This window comes from Silurus meridionalis, chromosome 10, assembly GCF_014805685.1.
Source record: "Silurus meridionalis isolate SWU-2019-XX chromosome 10, ASM1480568v1, whole genome shotgun sequence".
NCBI classification, from domain to species: Eukaryota; Metazoa; Chordata; class Actinopteri; order Siluriformes; family Siluridae; genus Silurus; species Silurus meridionalis.
Genome location: NC_060893.1, coordinates 18,384,271 through 18,406,572, shown reverse-complemented (window position 1 = coordinate 18,406,572; position 22,302 = coordinate 18,384,271). Strand labels below are relative to the sequence as shown.

Genomic DNA, 22,302 nt, shown 5'->3' with positions numbered 1-22,302 from the left:
GGCGACCCCTAACGGGTGAAGCTGAAAGAAAGTTTTGACAAGGATGACATGATCAGAAATGCCTCACATCCAGCTGATTCCAGTTGACAAGAACGATCCGTGGAGAAAATTGAGCTCTGACTGAGACGATGGAACCGACATGACACAGCTACACTTTATTCGTTTACTTCATTCCTGCTGTGGGCAATTCGGATATCTTTCAGGCGAAACCAAGACTCAGGGATGCAATGTCTAAACTCTTCAAAAGACTTTGCTGAAGAAGAAATCACAGCACCACTTTTAGCTCTCCTCAGAGCTAAATTAATGAGGGAGCCTCAGTTTTGCTGAACTGAGCATACAACACCGAATGGGAAACGTGTCTCATGGGGACAGAGGCTAGGTCTAATTAGTCCCGTGTTTATGTTTTTGTGTGATGCCAAGAACAGAAGACTCATTATTGAAAGCCAGCTCTCAGAGCGGTTCCTCTCATAGATTACAGCGAACACAAGCTGTGAACGGAGAGAAGAATAGTGAAAATCAGCTGCAGCTGGACAAAAAACGATCGGGTTTCACTCCAAGTGCCTCTTACCGAGACGGCCATCATGGCTTGTTGAAATCATATGGAGACATTCCAGAAAGATGGTAAAAACTGTTGTGAACGTCAGACCTGAACACGTCTCATTCATGTAGAACTGATCCTTTACGGAGAAAAACATGGGGACAAAGCCTCTGTAATGTTTACATATCACACTATCGGTTACAGTTCGGCAAACAACGTCCCTCAGGAACCAGGATCCAAGTGGTGTGGAGGTTTAGTTAACAGCACACTATAGGCACAAGCGTTCACAGCTTCAGAAAGTGCTGATTAGGGCGTGTGGGAAAAGCTTACACTGATAACAAAGCTGAGCTTGAAGGCTGACTCACATACAGGGCCGTTAAAGCTGCAAACTCTGCAGCTCCCAGCATTCCAGTGCTCTAACAAAAACGCTTGTGGTGAGGGGTGTGTGTGTGTGTGTGTGTGTGTGTGTGTGTGTGTGTTTCTCTATGCTTTCTGTTCACCTGCCCTACATATAGATACATATAGATCCCATCCCTTGTGCAAAGAGACTATTAAAGTCTCTCTGCACACTACCTTCATTTCCTTTTTCTGTGTCTGGTGTGTGTGTGTTTGGGGGGCTGGGGGATAGGTTGGGGTGGTCAGAGGGTTACCTCATGACCTTTTATTAATTCACAGGGGAGAAATGTTCACACATATGGGCTGAGCAGATGGAGGGGGCTGATGAGGACAAATCGGCCTCGCTTTTGTCAGGAGAGGGGATGGAAAATGAATAAATTGCATATTGCAGGTGAATTTTGGTTGTTGTGTTTTAAGACACAGCTCACACATCCTGTTAATAAGCAAACACACACACACACACACACACACACACACACACACACACACACACACACACACACACACAGAGCCTCTACAGAATCGTTAGTTGGCCTTTATAGAAGCCTGCTTATTAAAACATACATAACACCTTCTGCAGCCTGCGAGTTGGCATGAGCTAGAGAAGAGAAAATGATCACAATTGCCCCAATATGCCAAGGAAAATAGAGCAGGGCAAATAAAAGGAAATAAGACATACAGCCTTTTTTCACTCCTGAAGCGAGAAAGTGGAAAACGCTCCTCATCTGCATTAACAGCTCGGAGGATTCTCTGTGTCGTTGTGTGTTGTTCTTTTTTATTTAAAAATAGTAAGTTATTCAAACATTTACATAATATGTGGGAAAAAAATGCTGTCAGCAACCTATACAGAAGGAAAGAAAGAAATATATTTGCTTTTTCTTTGAATTAAAAAAAATGCAAAAAAAATTAAAATAAAAATGAAAGAGGAGAAAGAGAGTAAAAGAATGGTGATGTAAATGATTTTGTCCAGAGTTCAGCCTGCTTCTGTTCTGATAAACCCTCGGCAGGTCTGTGCTGTTTTATCGCGGTGGCTCCCTCCAGTCCTTCCGTACGGCAGCAAGAAACACACACATTAACATACACACTGACACTCAAACAAACAAGTCTGTGCTCAAACACTGTAGAACGTACACACGCCAGAGCCCAGGAATCCACACTTCCTGTCCAAACTGAAGGAAAATGTCCAAGGTTCACACCAGGAAGCCGATATTATCTGAAGGACTCACTTCTTGTCTCTGTGGGCCTTGTTTTTTTTTTTGTATAAAAAAGTTGCCCTGGCTGTGCCAGTCTTTGGGGATTAACGCTCGTGGCAAGAATCTATGCCGTTTTGATGCCTTCAAATCCGCAGAACTTCCAGCGCTTCTCCAGACTGGCACCCACGCCTGTTAGCTCCTGCTTAAAGGTGTAGGGCAGTCGGCCCAGCAGCATCTCAACCTCCGTCGTGCTAATCTGAAAAAAACAAAACAAAAAAACTAAATCACATACTTCTATTTGAAACCATAAAGTTCAACCACGTGAGATCTTCCAACTCAATCTCTAGCAGCATCATCTATAGTATTATCGAGCACATATAGAGTGTAGAACAATCCAAAAACACTTTTACTCAGAAAATATCAGAAGGCCTAAAAACTTAATGCAGGTCTCGAAGCAGCTGTTTAAATTATTTGCAAAATAAGTTATATTATTGCAAAACATTTATGAATTTTTTAGTCCTTTTTTAAATAAACCCTGAAAAGCTCTTTCTGAGGTGTGACTGCCGAAAGATACCGCAAAACCGGAATATTCCTCGTTTTCTGCTCTATTAAAAATGGTCTTTATAGGAGAGAGTGATTTACTGACATCTTATATTGAAGCTCAGTAGAAAAAGGCCAGTTTGGGGTTTATTTAGCAGGATGATCTGCACTGGTCTGAGAACAGCTTTGTGAAAGCGGCTGTAGTTTTACATGTGTGTAACGGGGCCACCTGGAATAAATACTTGTTGATGGACTTTAACGACGGCACCAAACATTTCTTAAAGCTGCATTTCAGGCGATCGTGTGCGTCACCTTGTTTTCTCAGTACGGGAAACCATGTGGGAATTCCGGTCTGTAGTCATCCCACATACACTACAGATGGGGCAGATAGTATTCCTTTAAGGGAGATATAAATGGTTGGGAGGCTTCATTAGCACATTCTGCTGGAGTACATGTCATTGTGGCTATAGTGAGCATGCATGTGTGTGCACATGTGTGTGTGTGTGTGTGTGTGTGTGTGTGTGTGTGTGTGTGTGTGCAACAGAGAAGGAGAGCAGATTGAAAACAGTTCAAATCTAAACTTCAGATTTGTGACTAAATATGAAAAAGATGTGTGTAAAATGAGTGTGTGTGTGTGTGTGTGTGTGTGTGTGTGTGTGTGTGTGTGTGTGTGAGGAGAGAGGGTGAAAGAAAGAGGGTAAGAGGGTGAAGAAGGGGCAAAAAGATATGACAAAAGGCAGATTGACATAACACACTGTAATGCTTTATGTTTCCATTACAATAATTAGGCCAGCCATTTACACACCAAGCCTGAAAAAGGGTAAGAAAATAAAATAGATAAAGGTAGAAAAATCGCATGTAATTATGACTTTGTGTGTGTGTGTGTGTGTGTGTGTGTGTGTGTGTGTGTAGGGGGCCCAGCATGATTGCTATGCCTACTCCAAGAACTCCATATGTCTAGTGGGTCGCTTATTTATGCTGCAGGGCATTAGGATGCCAGGAGGGGAATCAGCAGTAAACAATTCATTCTGTGAAGAGCGTGTGTATGCTTTAGGAGAGTGTGTGTGTGTGTGTGTGTGTGTGTGTGTGTGTGTGTGTGATGTGGGTATACGGTCTTTACTCCGCACACTTGGAGTTCAGCAAAGGTGTTTGAATATAATAAGAATGCGGTGGTGAGTGGAGAGGCATCTTATTGGTTCTTGAAGTGGCTTTGCTCACTGACTTAAACTCAGATCTCCTGCTTGTCACTGCCTCTTAGTCATCTCTCAGACGCCGCAGCAATCAGCGTGTTCGCTCAACACAGACACTATAGGAGTCAAAAGCAAAACTCTGGAGGACACTTGTGCATTTCAGTGCTATACTGCCTGGTCTGGGGGTAAATCCAAATCAACATGTCAGCTGAACCTAGTCAAATAATCAATGTCGAGTCAGGATTTAGGTGAGTATCTTTGATCCAGTGAAATCTACAGGTTGTCCTGCAAATGCCAAATAACCAGTGAGGAATAAAACTTAATGGGGTACATGCTTTTTAAGAAAAAATAAGGCCTTATGTAATAAAGCCTGAAAGTCAAGTCAAGTCAAGTTTATTTCTATAGCACTTTTCACAACAGACATTGTCTCAAAGCAGTTTTACAGAATTTAACAGTTAAGGTGAATGGTGTGTATTTATCCCTGATGAGCAGCCGTGGTGACTGTGGCAAAGAAAAACCCCCTTAGATGTTATGAGGAAGAAACCTTGAGAGGAACCAGACTCAAAAGAAGAACCCATCCTCATTTGGGTGACATCAAGAGTGTGATTATAGTCTTTAAACAATACAGAACACTGGAGAGTGAGAACTAACATGAGCACTGGAATGTAAGTGTTATGGTGTTAAGTTTCTATTAACACCGTAAAGACAAATAAACACACACAGTGACACACTGCCACTGAAGACTCCTTCCATAAATATTCAAACATCTCCTAACAAGGAACTTGATCAAATAAATGATTACATGTCTCTCTTTGCTAAACAACAACACAAAAATCCATCTAGAAGTCTTTGTTTAGAATTATGCAAACCATCTGTCAAATAAGACTCTCTAGTACCTACTAGAACTTTTTGGAAAGAGCCCATTGATTTAAAGCAAATGGTCAAAATTACCTAATTAAAGCCTCGCAACAACGATTTTAATCATCACTAATAACAGCTATGTTAGCTAGAGACACAGGTATTCTAGCTACAGATTTCAGGTTTTAGCTTTGCCATTTATTAACTGGCCTATAAAAGTATTAAGAGTTCGAAATGCTCAAAGCTTCAACAGAGTCTTCTGAGCCTTTAAGTAGCTCCCTGAATCGTTAACATTAACGCTGACAAATCACTGAGTTAACAACCGAAACGCCAATTTAAATGGTTTTCTTGTCATTTCAGTCATATCTGTTTGGTACAGGAGTATAAAGTGAGTTACTCAGGTAAAGTTTAGAGAGACACTGATGTATGTTGTAAGGATGTAAATATAAAAGATTTATACTGTATGATTCAAGGTACAAAACAAATTAACCTCCAATTGATCTGTAAACAGTGTTATTCAGAATGTGGGTGAAACCTACTGTTCAATCATAAATAATGATACATTTAAGCATTAAATACAAAGTTTTAGGCAAATCACAATTTATTTACAGACCCATTTCAAAATGATTTTTTTTTACACACCAGCTGTTTCTTTTTTGATAATACAACTGATTTATAATCAATTATAATCAGCTGTAATCAGTTTATGATTGTTGCCTTTCAAATCAATCCAAATCATCCAGTTGTTTCACTCCGGTGGTCTCGAAAAAAACCAAAACAAAAAACCCCCCAAAACAAACCAAGAAACCAGTTGGTGCTGATTGAAGTACCTTTGTGTCCAGACGCTGTAAGTAGGAGCAGATGTACTCGATGCTGGCACCGAACGGATGCACGTGGAGGAACGTTGAGATTATTCCTGCAGAAAGAAATCAACACACTTAGCTTAGAACTCAGGATGCACAAACATTCAGCTAGAGTATATATATCTCACTGCAAATAACAAACATAAGCAGATGAGTAACGATTGCTGAAAATTTGGACCAAATACGGTTTTGTTGTTTTGCCGCTGTGACTCGCTCGAACAGTGACAGTATACAGGAAGTTCTCCACAACAGGAGAACACAACACCTTAGTCAACAGGCTGTGCAGCGTACTACAGAACAGGCATCTGGGTCATATCCAAAGCTGGCAGAGAAAAACACATCTATGTGTGAAATTTGAGCTGCGCTGTTTGATGTGTTGTTTAGTGCTATACAAAGGGACATGGAGCTGCTACTGACAATTATTATTAAGAGATTATATTAAGATCATGGAAATCAGGTTAACGAGCAGAACAAGAAAAACAAGGATAGAATAAAAAGGAGCGTAAAATCCTACATACACCCACACATACATACGGGGTAGTATACGGTGTATGTATGTATATATGTATGTATATATATATATATATATATATATATATATATATATATATATATATATATATATATATATATATATATGTATGTATCAGCAGGTGCGTAGACCGATTATACAGACGCTTGTATACAGTATTCCAATTTGTTCAATTTGTTTTAGTATATATTATTGTTTATTTAATAGTATTTATAGCTCTTACATCAATAGGAGATATGCGTAGTCAGTAACGAACACAGTAACAACTTACGAACAAATTGATGGTAAAAATGCTTGTTCGGATCGTAACTCTTTCGTAAGGTGGGGAACGTCTGTATATGTGAATAAATAAATAAATAAATAAATAAATATATATATATATATATATATATATATATATATATATATATATATATATATATATATATATATATATATATATATACATACACACACACTCTGGGTTACTGATCCACCAAGCTGCCACTGGGCCATTAAGCAATACCCTTAACAGTCTCTGCTCTGGGGCCACTGATGGCTGACCCTGAGCTTGGATATGTGAAGAGAGAATTTGATGTTGCTGCAATGTATTAGTGACAATTAAATGTCTCTCTTAGTACAATGCTGATTTCACACAGTTTTTGCATATAAACTTGTGACTATTAATATTTTCTTTATGTGACTATTATTTCTATACATTGCTTATGCTGTGTTTGTGGAAAAGAAATGTTGATGTAAATGCATCCAAGAAGCATCCAGAGGTTTGTACTGCATCTTTGCCAGATGTCATGCGCATTTAATAGTACAACTACATGATATAATAACCCATGGTCCATAAAAGCCAAAGATGGCACCTTCATTAAGAGTTTAAAGGAAAAACCACACTAAATGCAGCACTTCCATAAAACAAGAAATGTACAGAACAGCCTAAAAATGGGTTTCCAAGTGTTGTAATGCTGGTAGGGCAATCCCATTTCAATCTGGATCACAGATGCATTTGACTATGAGTGTAAAGGCATGTGGTTCAAATCTTATAAGGATATAAACAGGGTCTGGTTTTAACAATCTGCTGAATAGACAATGATATCACCTTGCAAAACTTTTTACTCAGCATTTTCCTTGCAGCTCTGCAGATCGTTCAGATATAGTGAATTGAAATCGCAGTAAATGGAAATGCAATGCTACAAAAATTAAATTGACAAGAAAAGGATAAAACAGTTGTCTCTATGCGATATTTATTCATGGTAATACATATATCGTCTTCAGAATGAATAGCAGGTTCCAAACCAGCCACTAGGATATTTAATACTCAAAAATCCAACACTAGAAAATGAAAAAGAAATGCGTATAAAGGGAAAATCACATAACAGGTGCACACATGTGGGGAACAAACCAATGTCTAGGTGAGGTGGAGACAATATGGCATATTAGAAAACATAAACAGCACACTTGAAGGACCAAATACAGAAAAAGGCAACCGTGCACGCTGTACATGGAAACAAGTGCCAAGAAGTGGAATTTTCACTTCTCGGGACACGAGAACAGACAGAAGAACGGGACAGAAGAAGTTTTTCTAGGATTGGAGGTTTCCTCGCTGAAGCGGTGTCAAAGCCCTGCCTCTCTCTCTGCCTCTTAAGCTGCCAAAATGGATAAAAAGTCTTAATTGCTATTTGGATGCCTCTTTTGATAATCAAAGCTTTCCATCCGTTCACCCTGTGTTATGTTTTCACACATGCTAAAATCAGACTTAACACAAGCTCGTTCCGGGAGCAAAAAGGGGAAGAAGTGGATCTGAATCTTCACAGCTCCTGAAGCCGATAACTGAAAAATGAGCACTTTTAAGAGATGGTACAATGCCTACAGAGATATAAACTGTATAGGAGGCAGAGATATAAGCTCTGTGATGACAGGGTGGCAATGATCAAGATGACAGAACATCACACAGCAGCTGGGGGTCACGTCTCCTGAGCACAGTGTGGAGATGCAGTATGGTCAATATTCCATTTGGCACTAATGGACTGTAGAGGTGGTCTATAATGCATACTTTTACTCATTACAGCACGCTTTTGCCGACAGTTATAAATCCATTGATCCGCCGTCACGAACTTTGAGGTGGAGCCACATGATCAGCTGCAGAGAGCGAACGCACCGAGCAGAAGCGAATCAATCTCAATAATCATTTGCTGCACTTTTGGGATTTCTGTTCCCCCAACACTGGAAACAAGCGTGACGAAGGTTTAATGCATGGGCAAAATTAGCGACTGAATCGGTTTCCAAAATATGAAATATTATTTAGTGTTTAAACAAATTTCAACGAACTCGCACCATAAACTGAGAGCAACAATTTGTCCGCATCCCAAATTGCTTCCTATTAGTCATACAGTGCTACATAGGGTGCAGGAGCCATTATTTCATGTGGCATGTAGTGCACTAATATAGTCAATAGGGAGCTATTCGGGATTCAGCATCGACTTTGACTGGGGACCTGCAATCCCAGATTAATTAGGCAAAAATCCCAAATGTGAAAGCAACAATGTCAGACATTCAGCTCCAGTTAGAGTTAGATGCACAAACTAAAATTTGGCTAAAGAGTTTTTTATACCAGAGATTTTAAAAGGAAATTACTACATGCAATGTTTAAAGGCTTAGTTAGACTTTTTCACATTTAATAACAATGGAATAATCAAACACAAGAAATGCAGGACAGAAAAATATCTATAACAGCAATGGGGTGTAATAATATACTTGAGAACTATAAAATCAGTGAACACTTCATGGGCAACTTTTCGAATCTCTGAACTACTGCGTTCATAATAGAAGTCTGCAGCCTTAATCAACAGCATATGATTCAGAATAACGGAAAATCAACACACAACTTTCCTGGTGAGATCCAGCGAGCATCTACTAGCTCACAGATCACTGCTGTATGATCTGCAAAACCTGTCTCCATTCAAACCTCCATGTTATCCATCACCGCTAACATGATAATGATCTGCAGCGACATAAAGCAGCAGATGATCAGGTTATCTCACTGTTGTGGGAGCTGATGAGGGGCTCTGGAGAAAACACACTCCCTCAGCGATGGGCATCCATATTCTCTCAGACATACGGTAATTTCATCAGCTCTTTGGAGAAAAAGGACAATTGTACTCGGCGTATTAAACTGCATAGACATTTGAGTTATCAGGGATTAAACTGAACTTGAGCCATCATTACTAATAGTGAAGCACGATGGTGGGTTCATTCTATTGACAGTCACACTTAGGGCACATTATGGGTTATTTTGTGTTGACTGATGAAAACCGATTTCAATTAAATACAGGTGACAAATGTGCATAAGCTCAAGATACTTATGTAAAGCGGCACAGACACGAACCCATATGCTGGTTTTAAAATCAACATGAATATTAAAGCCATACACAAATCCTACGTCATTTATAAAAGGCTCATGGTGACAAGTCAAAATGTATCCAGGGAGGCGTTCTGTTAGAAATGCATCTACAGTTGGACTCGTGTCCATTACATGTTCGATTACATTTCTCGTACCCGGTACCTCCATAAAAAGAAAAAAATGATTAACCTGATATCCACCAAAGAGTAAAAGTCACCATCTACACTTCCTTGGAGATCAGTCTGGTTAATGGCTTTGCTCCAGAAGATTTCTCAGTGAAAACCCCTGCAGGATTTGATATAGGTTTCTCTACTGTTCATGGCTCTAGAGGACCATCTTTATTACATTTTCTAGAAGACTAGAAGGATAGAAATAAAGAGCGTGAGCGGGGGAGGAGAGGAAGAGAACGGTGACTCCTCATGTGGAATGAGTTAAATTGGTGAGCGGGAAATAGCTTTCTTTCTCCCTCATACTTACTGCAATTCATCACCGAAGAAGACGTCAGCTAAAATGAGCCTGACGGAGAGAATGAGTGGAGAGAAGGACACAGAGAGAGACAGACACGGGGAGAGAAAGAGGGATCCGAGCGCTCCGTGTCCTCACAGAGTGGATCATGCAGGAACAGACCATTAGCTTCTTAACCAGCTCAGCTCATCAGCACACAGCAATGCGCTAGACAACACGCCGTCTCGCTCTCTCTCTGCCCTCTGTCCACCCAGACAAAACCCACTTAACCTCCGGTCCGTCATTTACAGATGCGTTCATAAAAACAAAAAGCCCAGTGGATTATTGGTCAGAGCTCTAGAAGATGAGGGTTGTGCGTATTATTTGATAGAATCTCCTGCTCGAGTGGTACAGGGAGAGAGGGAAAAAATAAAACATAACCTCTGCTGAAAAAATAACCCAGAGATGGGACTGAATTTCATTGTTCAAAAACACTGACAATAACTTTTTATATCACAGCAATTTTGGAATTAGAAACAATAATGTTATGCAGAAATGGAAGTTGAATATGAGTACACACTCATCTCTGAAATATCATGTGTACATTAGTATTATCAGAACATATTTGGTTGAATGCTACTTCCATTACTACTAATGGTTTTTGTCTTTCTCTACCAGAAGATGGCGTTACAAAAGGATGAAAGCAATTTGAAAAAATACACGTACAAAATGTAAAAAAACTTAAATAAAATCAGTCAAAAAACAGTTAACATAGGGATTTACACTTTTATGAACAAAAGTATTGGGACCCTTTTTCAGCCATATGTGTTTTTTCCCAAACTGATACCACAAACTTTGAGGTACACAACTGTATAAAATGTGTTTGGATGTGGTGACATGAAATTTTCCCTTCACTTGAACTAGGAGACCCAAACCTGCTTCAACATGACAATGCATTTGTGCAGAAAGCAAACTCCATGGTTTACATAATTTGGAGTGGAGGTTCTTGAGTGGCCTGCTGTAGAGCTCTGACTTCAGCCCTATTGAACACCATTCAACCAACCGGATGAATTGGAATACGGGCTGCACTCCAGGCCTCTTCACCCTACATCAGTACCTACTAAATTTGGAATAGGACGTTCAAAAAGCACATACGAATTATGGCCAGGTGTCCACAAACTACGGTCCATAGATGTAAAAGAAACTTTGTACAATCAGAAAGTTATAGCACTGGGGGCGCAGATGGGCCTTGACAAATAAAGTCTATTTAATTAATATAAGTAAATAAAAACAATATATAAAAATATTTAATATAATTCAATTTTATATATTATATATATATATATATATATATATATATATATATATATATATATATATATATATATATATATATATATATATATATATATATATTTATTAATAATTATATAATAATACTTATATATATTTTTTCATTTGTTTATATTAATGAAATATAAGTAAATATATTTATAATATTATATATATATATATATATATATATATATATATATATATATATATATATATATATATATATATTATATTTTATTATGAATTACTGTCATAGGGAATTAATTACAAAGAAGAACCTTTATTACCCTTGCGTTTGTTATTAAAAGCACAACCCATATTTTTTTCATCTTATCAGCATTTTGTACGTTATAACTTCTGTCCAGACTTATGTTTAATGTTCTGGAACGTCCCCAAAACAAGTTCATTTCTGCAGCTATAAACAGTCTCTGACCAGCCTTGTTGGCTTTTTCTCTTTCATGAAACTGTCAAGCCTAAAAAAAACACAACGTGCCATATTCTGGGAAAAAAAATTTAAACCTCAAATGACTCTATCCTGGAGATTTTCCAGTGTCAGAAAACGAACAGGAACAGCCTTAGTGTCGCAATGATAACAAATATACACAATGGCTTTCAATCTGATCACTGTCAAAGCTTGCAACATCATCTGACCAATCAGAATTGAGAATTCAACACCTACCCACGAGCAGGGCTTCCCGTTCGGATTTCACAGGACTGGGTGGACCCTTGTCTGGGATGCTTTCTTTCTCTTGACTGCATGACACCACCGAAGACGCTGCTGACTCCTTACAGGTGCAGAAACAGAAACACACACACACACACACACACACACACACACACACACAGAGTCACGAAATGCATATTTGCTGCATATTCAGACACAAACTGAAAGAAAAATGTGTGCAAATAAAAAAGAGAAGATAACATGCCATAGAATCATCAAGCATGTGTAATGAGCAATAAGCAATAAACACTAGGAGAAGTGAACTTTTGCATGTGTGTGTGTGTGTGTGTGTTCATTTGTGTACTGGAGCTGTAAGGACATACTGAGTTATGCCTCTCAGTGACCTGTGTATAGCACTCTTCCTCTCCTCCACCCCACCCCACTCCTCCTCTTGTTTGGTGTTGTGTCAGAGTGATTTATGCCACCACAAATAAAGTTCACCTCCGCTCCACTGCCCTCTAATGATCTGCCACGTTACCAGCCTCGACTACGAGACAGACCAGGGACGAACACGCGGGCGCCTTCATGTAAGGATTAATTGTTCCAGGTATAACTGCAATTCACCAATGTCTTTATCAATTTTATGACACTATTAACCTAAGTAGCATATAATATAAAATTAATAATACTGTAATATATAACAGGTCACATGCAGCATTCACCTTGTAACAGAGAGCCATAATATAATATATGTAGAGAACGAGCACATGCTTTGAAACAACAAATATATTATCACTGGGAAAAAAAAGATAAATGTAGGCTACTCTGTTGATTGTGTACTTTGCATCCAATTTAGTTCTTGCTTGCTGTTATAATAACCTCCACTCTACTGGGAAGATGTTCCACTAGATTTTGGAGTATTTGAGTAGGTCAGAGCTCCATAGCAGGCCACTCAAGATCTTTTACTATAACCCATCTATCTATCTATCTATCTATCTATCTATCTATCTATCTATCTATCTATCTATCTATCTATCTATCTGTCTGTCTGTCTGTCTGTCTGTCTGTCTGTCTGTCTGTCTGTCTGTCTGTCTGTCTGTCTGTCTGTCTGTCTAGCTATCTGTCTATCTGTCTATTAAAAATGAATCAAATTAATCATTTAATGAATCGAATGAATCATTTAATGAATCATTATGCAACGAAACACCTCTGCTCTAATCATCTAGGCTTTGGTGTGTTAAAGTCCCTATTGAGATTCGGATGTTACATGGTTTTCTGGTTACGAAATGAAAACGATTCAAAGAGCTTAATATCTTTGACAAGCAAATAGAAATGTTAGTAAATAAATAAATACAATAGAACAAAAAGAGGATCAGTGCTGTTAATTAATATGGACAGATGAGGCCTCTGTTTACCAAGATGTTATTATAAAGTGGAGCTGCATGAAAATCTTTTTTTATTATGCAAATGGTAGTTGATAAATGTGTTTGTCGATCAATTAATGATGCAGCGACTATTCCATGACAGATCGGGACCTTTTGCAGTCAGCTAGTTTATTCATGCCAATGAAATCAACGGAAAGACATTTCATTTTGTTGTGACAGCCTGCAATTTAAAATATGAGTGTGGGAAATGCGGCGGTCAGCCAAATAATTGCAGGTACAAGCAGGAGAGAGGAGGACGAAGGAGAAAAATGAGTAATGGCGATGGCAAGGTAAACGCAGAAAGGGAAATGGAGAGAGAGAGAGAGAGAGAGAGAGAGAGAGAGAGAGAGAGAGAGAGAGAGACAGAGAGAGAGAGAGAGAGAGAGAGAGAGAGAGAGAGAGAGAGAGAGAGAGACTAGTAGAAAAAGAGAGGAAAGGATTTAAAGCAAGCAGTAATATATGGTTTGAAAGGAAAAGACCAGCACTGGCATGAAGCAGAGATGCAGAGCTGCTTCTGCCACTTACATTGGCATGAGTTGTGTTTTCATCGCTGCTTCTGTCCTCCCACTCCGGCCTCTCCAACTACAGGCAATTAAAGGCAATTAAAAACAAGAAAAGTGTTAGTGAGCAGAGGCAGAGCCAGAGAGAGAGAGAGAGAGAGAGAGAGAGAGAGAGAGAGAGAGAGAGAGAGAGAGAGAGAGAGAGAGAGAGAGAGAGAGAGAGAGAGAGAGAGAGAGAGAGAGAGAGAGAGAGAGTAGGGCAATGTACACACAAGATAGTGAGATTTTCAATGCTGCCTCCAGAGGATATTTACCAAGCTAAGCTAATTACACCACAGTGCTATTGAATTCTCACAACCTGATTGGTCAGAAGGTGTTCATTTATTTTCTATAACAGCACCTCTGACTGCACTGATGGCTAATTAAAATCCCACGTTTTGCATTATATTAATGTTCTCATTCAAATGCACGGGAGTTTCTGTAGAAACACTTCATTCACGGGGACAGTGGACGATCTACATAATCCAAGTCAAATAATAGCTGTAAGAACAATACTCTGCAGCATGAGTGCTGCAGTATAAAAGAAATAAAACACTACTCCTAAAGGCAGAAACATACAATCATTACCAGTGGAGGACTAAAATACGACTCCAGTAAAAGTAAAAGTGTCCTTTTAAACTTTTACTTGAGTAAAAGTACAAAAGTTTTTGCCTTCAAATGTACTTAAGTATCTGAAGTACTATGATTTATTATGACTTTAATGTTCCTATTATCATTTTAATCACAAGACTTTGTTTAATCAACTCAGTTTATGTAAAAAGACTTTGTTTTTCTCAACACAACAATCTATTAATAGAATGATATTAACGAGTCAAACACTGATTGATGTTTATTACAATTATCATGAGACCAAAACCTTCTTTTCAACTACTTTTAAAAAATTACTCAAATACGCTCACGTGTGTTGTGGTGAATTCGATTCAGGAGTTTCTTCATCATTTATTCCTCTCTAAATGTTCTGCTGTTGAACTGATGCTGAACTGTATGTTGGTGATAAGTAGATACACACCAAGCGCCAATCAAAACACGTTTAAAACAGAGCGCACGCTCGACCCTGATTGGTGGATCGCTGCGTGTTTGACCAGTTACATTTTTATCCTCATAAATAAAAAGAAGCAACTGATTTCACAAAATGTAGTAAAAAGTTAAATATTTGACTTTGAAATGAAGTGAAGTAAAAAGTCTCTCCAAAAGCTCAATGCTTTGCCCTGGTAATGCCGGTGTTATTTTCCTATAAGATCCTGAAAAACTGAAAACTTTATTTGAGGCAGTAAAAAAGCGATGACTCGGCACTCGTGGGAATTTCTCGTGGGAATTTCTCTGTGAAGGGAAAATATACTTTCTTTGTTCCCCATTATAAACTTTCCCTTAATAAACGCATGAAAGGGGAAAGGTTTCGGGTTTTCAAACCTTTTCCGAGCAGCACATTGTTTGAACTGCAAAATAGTTTTCAAGTCTAGATCCGAATGATGAACGCAGCTGTGTGTAAGGGTTTTATGGATTGAGTAACTCTCATTGTTTTATTTCTTACATAACTCATGGTGAGAGATCACAGGATGGGATGGTGGAAGGACTCCAGGTTCCTGCTTTGATCCTGAGCTCAGGTTACTGTCTGTGTGCAGTTTCACATGTTCACTTAGAATTTGTTCTGCATTCTCCAGTTTCCTCCTCTCTTACATACAAGCACACAAGCTATTTTTAATTTCCCTAAGTGTGACTGAGTGTGTGGTTGTGTGAAGGTTTGATACCTTGTGCTAGACTGTGTGGTGCTTGAACTATTTCTAGGAAAAGGATCAAATCAGCTACTAAAGATGAATGAATAAATGGGAGTGTCAGGTCAAGTGGCTGGATCTATGTTATTATTGATTTTGATGTTACGAGGGTCGTTTGAGTCAAACTGGAACTTTTGAGTTTATAAAATCAAATTGGATTCTGCATTTATTTTTTAAATAACTCCCCTGCTACATTTATACACTAATCCCAGCGTATAACTAATGCCTGGAAAGAGATGACAGAGAGAGATATGTCAGTACGCCTAAACCGGATTGTCATTGACAGAAGTACAACCATCTTCGAAATGTTTACACTATTCAAATGTCTTACTGCGGTTGAGCATTTTATCACTGTACTGTGCTAGAAATCTTCTGTAGATTTTCACAGGTTTTTATGGTTTTTTTCAGAAGAATCTTCATAACCGCGCGCTGCTAAATGCACGCACTAAAACTGTTGTCTGCCATCTTGATTGACGATTTCTTGACTGGGCTGTGACATGGGCACCATCTATCAGTAACACAGTAGCCACTTTGTGTAGCTCTGTGTCACGCAATTCCCGGTTTGACTTGAACACCCCTCGTATGTGTGTGTGTGTGTGTGTGTGTGTGAATATATATATATACAAAAATGAACATTTCTTGCTAACACAGAGCTACAGGGGGAAATAAAGCAATAAATTGATTTCCTCTGGCTCCGTTAATGAGTCTGATTCATCTGGGTATTAAGTAGATGCATCTTTTTCTCTCCCACTCAGCACCTGTCAATAAATCTCAGTCCAAGCTCATCTGATCAAACGCATCACTGGTACAACAGCTCTGAGTTTCTGTCACTCTTACCGCTCCGCTTTATCTGCCATCAACCAGCCAGGAGGTTCGAAACTGATTAGACTGAGCGACGTGAGAAATCAGAGCTGAACGCAAAGCGCATGGCTTCATCCTGCTAAACAAACCGATTTCAGCAAACCTGCCTCTATACGATAACGAGCCAACAGCACAAATTCTGACACTGGCTTCAGCGAGATTCGTGTTGCTATTAGGCTCAATATCTCTCTTGATCCATGGACCTTGCTCAATAAACACTGTCCGGTCACTGGTGTGCCCCTGAGAGCGGTGTGTGTGTGTGTGTGCGTGTGTGTGCGTGTGTGTGTGTGTGTGTGTGTGTGTGGGGAAACCGAGCTAATTGAAAGTGTCTGGCAGTGAGTGATGGTGCAGTGTAAGCGCTGTGTGCTGTCGAGGTGCCGTTTGTTCTCATTAATGCAACACACAAAATCTTGATGCTTTCTCAGGACCTAATAGAACCCCTGAAAGGGCATGGGGCATCTGGCTGCTCTCTCACCTGGGAATCCGAGTGGAATTAATACATTTATATAAATGAAGTGGTCAGAAAATCAACCAAGCAAATAAATGCATAGCTAAGGAAAGACCAGGGTGAAAACCTATACAATTTAAATAAAGAAAGAATGAACCTGATATAAAAAAAAGAAAAAAAAAGCTCAACAGACTTTGTTTTCCATCTGAGCAGCCAGATGTGATTTCTAAAGCTAATTTATGAGTAATCTTGCACGGCTTTGAGCTTTTTTCATCAGGACAGTCTCGCTTTACTTTAAATCTGTTTTATATCTGAAGAGTCTAGACTCATTAATGAACACTGTCCTCAAACTGACAGCCTTCATTTCCCTATAATTACCTACACACACACACACACACACACACACACACACACACACGCACACACACACACAGAGAAGAACGAAGAAGACGGTTTTCACTGCAGTTTAAATCACAACTTCCCCTAGATACAGCGTGTGAGTCAGAGTAGTGTGTTACATACTCTGTTTTTGTCCATGTGCAGGAGACTGTGTGTGTGTGTGTGTGTGTGTGTGTGTGTGTGTGTGTGTGTGTGTATGTGGGTGTGGGTGTGCTACTCACAGGCAGGGTGTGTGATGCAGGAAAGGCTTGAATTCTGTCTTTAAGGCTTTGGATTTGACTCTCCAGTTGCTGTTTGTCCTCTTCGCTCTTTTCCAGCTCCAGCTCTTTCTGTTTTAGCTCATCACGGATCTTAAGCAGTTGCTGCAGAAACCAGAAGAAATGCGACATTTTACACAAATCACACATGCTGAACCTCAACGACCCACGCAAACAAATCTGTTTCATGATGATTCAATATCTTTTTAACTGGGTCATGAGACAGGAGGACGTTTATTACTGCACAACCCCGCTGGTGAGATAAGTTCTGTATCTGTAATGATTTGGCCTGCTTAGGGGTTATTAACAATGCGACAATAAAGCCCTCCTTGCATAAATGTGGACTTATGTGCATCTTGTTCGCATTGTAGTTATAAATCAGTTCCTGGGACTGTAAGAACATCAACCCTTTTATGGCATGAGGTACATGATATGGTTCAGAAGACGCTGGATAGAACATTTACTTTGTTTCCAACTATTTATTTATTAAACTGCAAAACATCATTGGATTGATTGTTGACTGATCGGCTCTGTTGTCACACACACACACACACACACACACACACACACACACACACACACACACACACAGTAAGAACCTTGACATCTCGGGACAAAATGAGCAGGAGGCCAATTGATCAATGGAAAGGAAATACTGTGAGTTTTTGTTGGAGCTGCTTCGGTATTTGTTTGCATGCTGTATTATTTGAGGTTGCCTTTAAGACTCTCGACATGAGGTCTTGGGAACAGTAAGAGGGCTCTGTGAGGTCTGTGTACTGTGTGTATTCTGTATCTCCGTGCCTCAGGCGGGTGCACTATGGAAACAAGACAGTCAGAAATGGTACTGCAATTACCATCCTGCAGCCCCCTTGTACTGTATTGAACACTTAAGTAAGGTCAGCTTTAAGCTTCATGTCTCATGCCTAATGTGTTGTGTTGATGACTCGTAGCTGGGGGTGGGGTTGAGGTCCTGGTGTTTATGAATAAATCATCCAGTGTGTAGCAGCAGGTCTATAATGGATTTGGAGCAGTGCAGAAGAAAAGCCTCACATATACTGTATGAAAGCGATTTAATATCAAGATATTGAGCCCCTACAGTACATGAGCATCAGCAAGCTGGTCTCACACTCCTGCTGCTGTTGTCCCTGAGCTGAACTTATGCAGGACACTGTGGAGGACGCTGACTCAGGTAGTTAGCGCTTACAAAAAAAAAAAAAAACCCATGAAGTCCAAATTCCTGTATAAGAGCATGAAGCACTACTTCCTGTATACACACTCAGGAAAGTGTATGCACTGTAAATTTGTGCCAAAATGGAGTTGCATACAGTATAACCTGCAGATACAGAGTGTCTGATTTCTCACTGTGTGTTAACACAAAAATAAAACCAGACTGTACAGCATTGCTCTATAATTCAGAGAAACTACACTGACTGAGTCAGGGAAAGGAAGACGGAAGCAGCCGGGGGTCTGGGTTAATCCCGGAGGAGTTTGATTAGAGAGCTGCCTGGGTGGTAGGAATGAAACGTTGCATAAATCTTAATCAGAAACTTGTCCGATGTGCATGCAGAGATTTTCGAAAGATACAAATCAGTTTATTCAGATCGCTGATTCCAAATGAACTGTTTACATGCACTAAATTCTTGATTGCATTACATGCAATCTGAACAAACTGTACATCACATTAAATCATAATGCCACTGTTAGTCAGATTATTAATGCATTACCATGATGCAAGTAAACATTATTAAGCTGACACTGTGTTTTATAGTGCAGTATCCTGCTCAGAACAGCTCATCCATTTAAAGGTGAACAGAACAAGCAGAAGTGTGTTACACGCTAGTGTAAGGGCTCTGCCCTGTTGGCCTTTAGTAAGGGTGATAGTGAGTTCAAATCCTGGCACTGCCAAGCTGCTACCACTGGGCCCTCGAGCAAAGTCCTTAACCTCTCTTGCTCCGAGCATTGCAAGACACTTTTAGATAAAAAGCGCCTGGCTAAATCAATAAAACTAACCACAGGAAGTGTGTTCCGTTAAGCAAAGGCTATATTAGCCCTCTGTTATTGTATGATTTACATTTTAGATTATATTAGGCAATAATAAAAATGTGCAATACAACTATTTCTTTCTTTCTGTATTTTTATGTGCAACAATACCTTTTTATTTATTTATTTATCTATTTATTTATTTATTTAAAAAATGGTGCAACTGAATCATTGTGTCACCAAAACAAACTTGTAAGTGCAAACAAGTGCAAAAAAGCTTTCTGATTCTGATATGTTCAAGAAACTTTCTAAATGAACACATTTTTGTGGTTATATAAATGCTAAGAATCATCCATGACCATGTCTGCATTTAAAACCTTGCTTGTCTAATTAACACATATCTGGTGCAGTGTAAATGGTACACATGGTTCTCATTTGTGCAGCCCTCCAGGCCATAGTGTCTCCTCTTTTTCATTCTGGGTTTCCAAACAGTGCTCCTGAGAGCAGTCTATGTGCCCGTCATGCCCCATTTGGTAAAACGGACTCGGCAGCAGTCCAGGACTCACCATTACTTTCAGTGTGTGTGAGGGCCAATCACAGCAGATGGGTACAATGATTTTCAAATAAATTGTCCTTAAGTGTCTTCCATTATGAATTTAACTAGCAGTTATCCTTCATTCATAATCTAAATTTATTTGAATGTGTAAAATGAAGCAGTAAAATACTTAAACCATGTATTATTTTTATTTTATTTATTAATTATTATAATTTTTTTTATGTTGCAGCATTGAAATGCTTTAGTTTGTTTTTTCACATCAATCAACATTGACAAAGAAAAAAAAAAAAGTTTTTTTGCTAATTTGTTAAAAGATAAAAACTTCTAATATCACAAGCAGACCATCTTCTACGACACTTGCAACGTAGCTCGAGTGCATCCTATTTCTCTGAGTCATCTTTAAGATGTTTCTACACTTTGTTTTTTACACTATGACATGGAACACATCGCTCTATTCAATGTCTAACAGCTAAAATTGTTCCTTATGACCAGTCTAAGGTAAAGCCCAGAATCATCATCAGGTTCTTGGTCAGTTTGTCTGGACTGTCAGCTCTAGAAGTCCTGTTTTTGTTTCATTATTTTTAGATTGAAGACCTAAGAAGGCCATTCTTCTCTGTTTGAAACGTTACTCCATATCTCCATATCATTTTTTCCCCATATCTTTTAGACTAAGCTTCTAGAGACTAGCTTCCAACACTAGACTTTCAACATGTGAATGACAAATCTCCTGTCAATGGGGCATGAAATGGTCTGAATACATTCTTAATGCAACTGTAAACAGATCAGGCATAACATTATGACCACCTGCCTAATATTGTGTTGGTCCCCCTTTTGATGCCAAAACAGTGTTGACCTGTCGGAGCATCAACAGCATTAACTACTTAAGCAGTTTGAGATACAGAAACTTGTTTGTTGGATCGGACCACACTGACCAGCCTTCGCTCCACACGTGCATTAATGAGCTTCGGCCGCACACGACCCTGTCGCCATTTCACCATTGTTTCTTTCTTGGACCACTTTTGATAGATACTGACCACTGCAGACCAGGAACATCCTACAAGAACTACAGTTTTGGAGATGCTCCGACCCAGACGTCTTGACTTTACAATTTGGCCCTCGTCAAACTCACTCAAGTCCATACGCTTGCCCATTTTTCCTGCTTTGAACACGTCAACTTATGTATCCCACCCACTAACAGGTGCCATGATGAAGAGATAATCAGTGTTCTTCACTTCACCTGTCATAATGTTAGAATGTCATAATGATAGAATGTTGTAATGTTTTGCCTGATCGGTGTATATTAGTGTGCATTTTTTGTATTTGTCAGTGTGATCGGTATCAGTTTTTTTTATGAATGTATAGATGAATATTATGAGCTTAATTTTTTTAGATTGCTCTTACACCCTCGAGGCTTTGCTGAAGGCTTGGAGTGCCAAATTATAACATAGATATCATTTAGTTTGCATTATCTGTTCATTGTGCAAATAAATAGAGATTTTGTAGATATTAATAAATAAATAAATAAATAAATAAATAAATAAATAAATAAATACATTTATCAGAAGATAAAAAATTATCATAAGATGAATTCATCTATTAATAATTCAGTAAACTGTGTTATTATGGAACTGTACAGTATTTTGAACATAGAAGAAACATGTTGGTAATTAAAGCAATCACAGAGATAGTGACATGGTGTATGGTGCCATTTCAGGCATCTGAGGGCAGAGTACACACACACACAAAAAAGCTGTCTTGATAAAATCAGTGGTTCTTTAGAGCTCTTTTTGTTTGGGGCTAAATCAGATTTCTTTCAGTCAAATCCTTATCGTGTCATTTGGCTCATTCCAAACATTTTACTGCCCATTAGACACAAATGAATGTGTCTTTAATAAAATATTTCATTAAGCGCACTTTCTATAGCACCTTCAATGCTTCAGGCACACCTGTGCGAAAAGAACGATTTTATTAAAGACGCATTTATTCGACTTTATTGGCCAGTAACATTTTGTGACTACATTTTAATAATGCGTGTGGTCAGAAGATCAGCAATCGCTATTAGCCTTGATAAAGTGGAGTAAGTGATTCATTAGAATAATCT

The 22,302-nt window shown here is 38.9% G+C and overlaps 1 protein-coding gene across 8 annotated transcripts in view; it reads right to left on the bottom strand.

Moving 5' to 3' along the window:
- Positions 1-1,453: 1,453 nt before the first annotated feature.
- The window catches only part of enox2 (ecto-NOX disulfide-thiol exchanger 2), a 256,095-nt gene continuing 235,246 nt past the window's right edge, over positions 1,454-22,302 (bottom strand). For 7 of the 8 annotated variants that reach the window (XM_046858788.1, XM_046858794.1, XM_046858793.1 and 4 more), the window contains 5 exons: positions 17,630-17,770; positions 13,894-13,950; positions 11,960-12,065; positions 5,546-5,631; positions 1,454-2,383 (listed from right to left, as the gene is read on the bottom strand). In XM_046858788.1, the coding sequence (XP_046714744.1) occupies positions 2,252-2,383; positions 5,546-5,631; positions 11,960-12,065; positions 13,894-13,950; positions 17,630-17,770 (522 nt within the window). In that variant the 3' untranslated portion in view covers positions 1,454-2,251. The remainder of the gene's footprint in view (positions 2,384-5,545; positions 5,632-11,959; positions 12,066-13,893; positions 13,951-17,629; positions 17,771-22,302) is intronic. The other variant, XM_046858792.1, reaches the window with a different exon arrangement.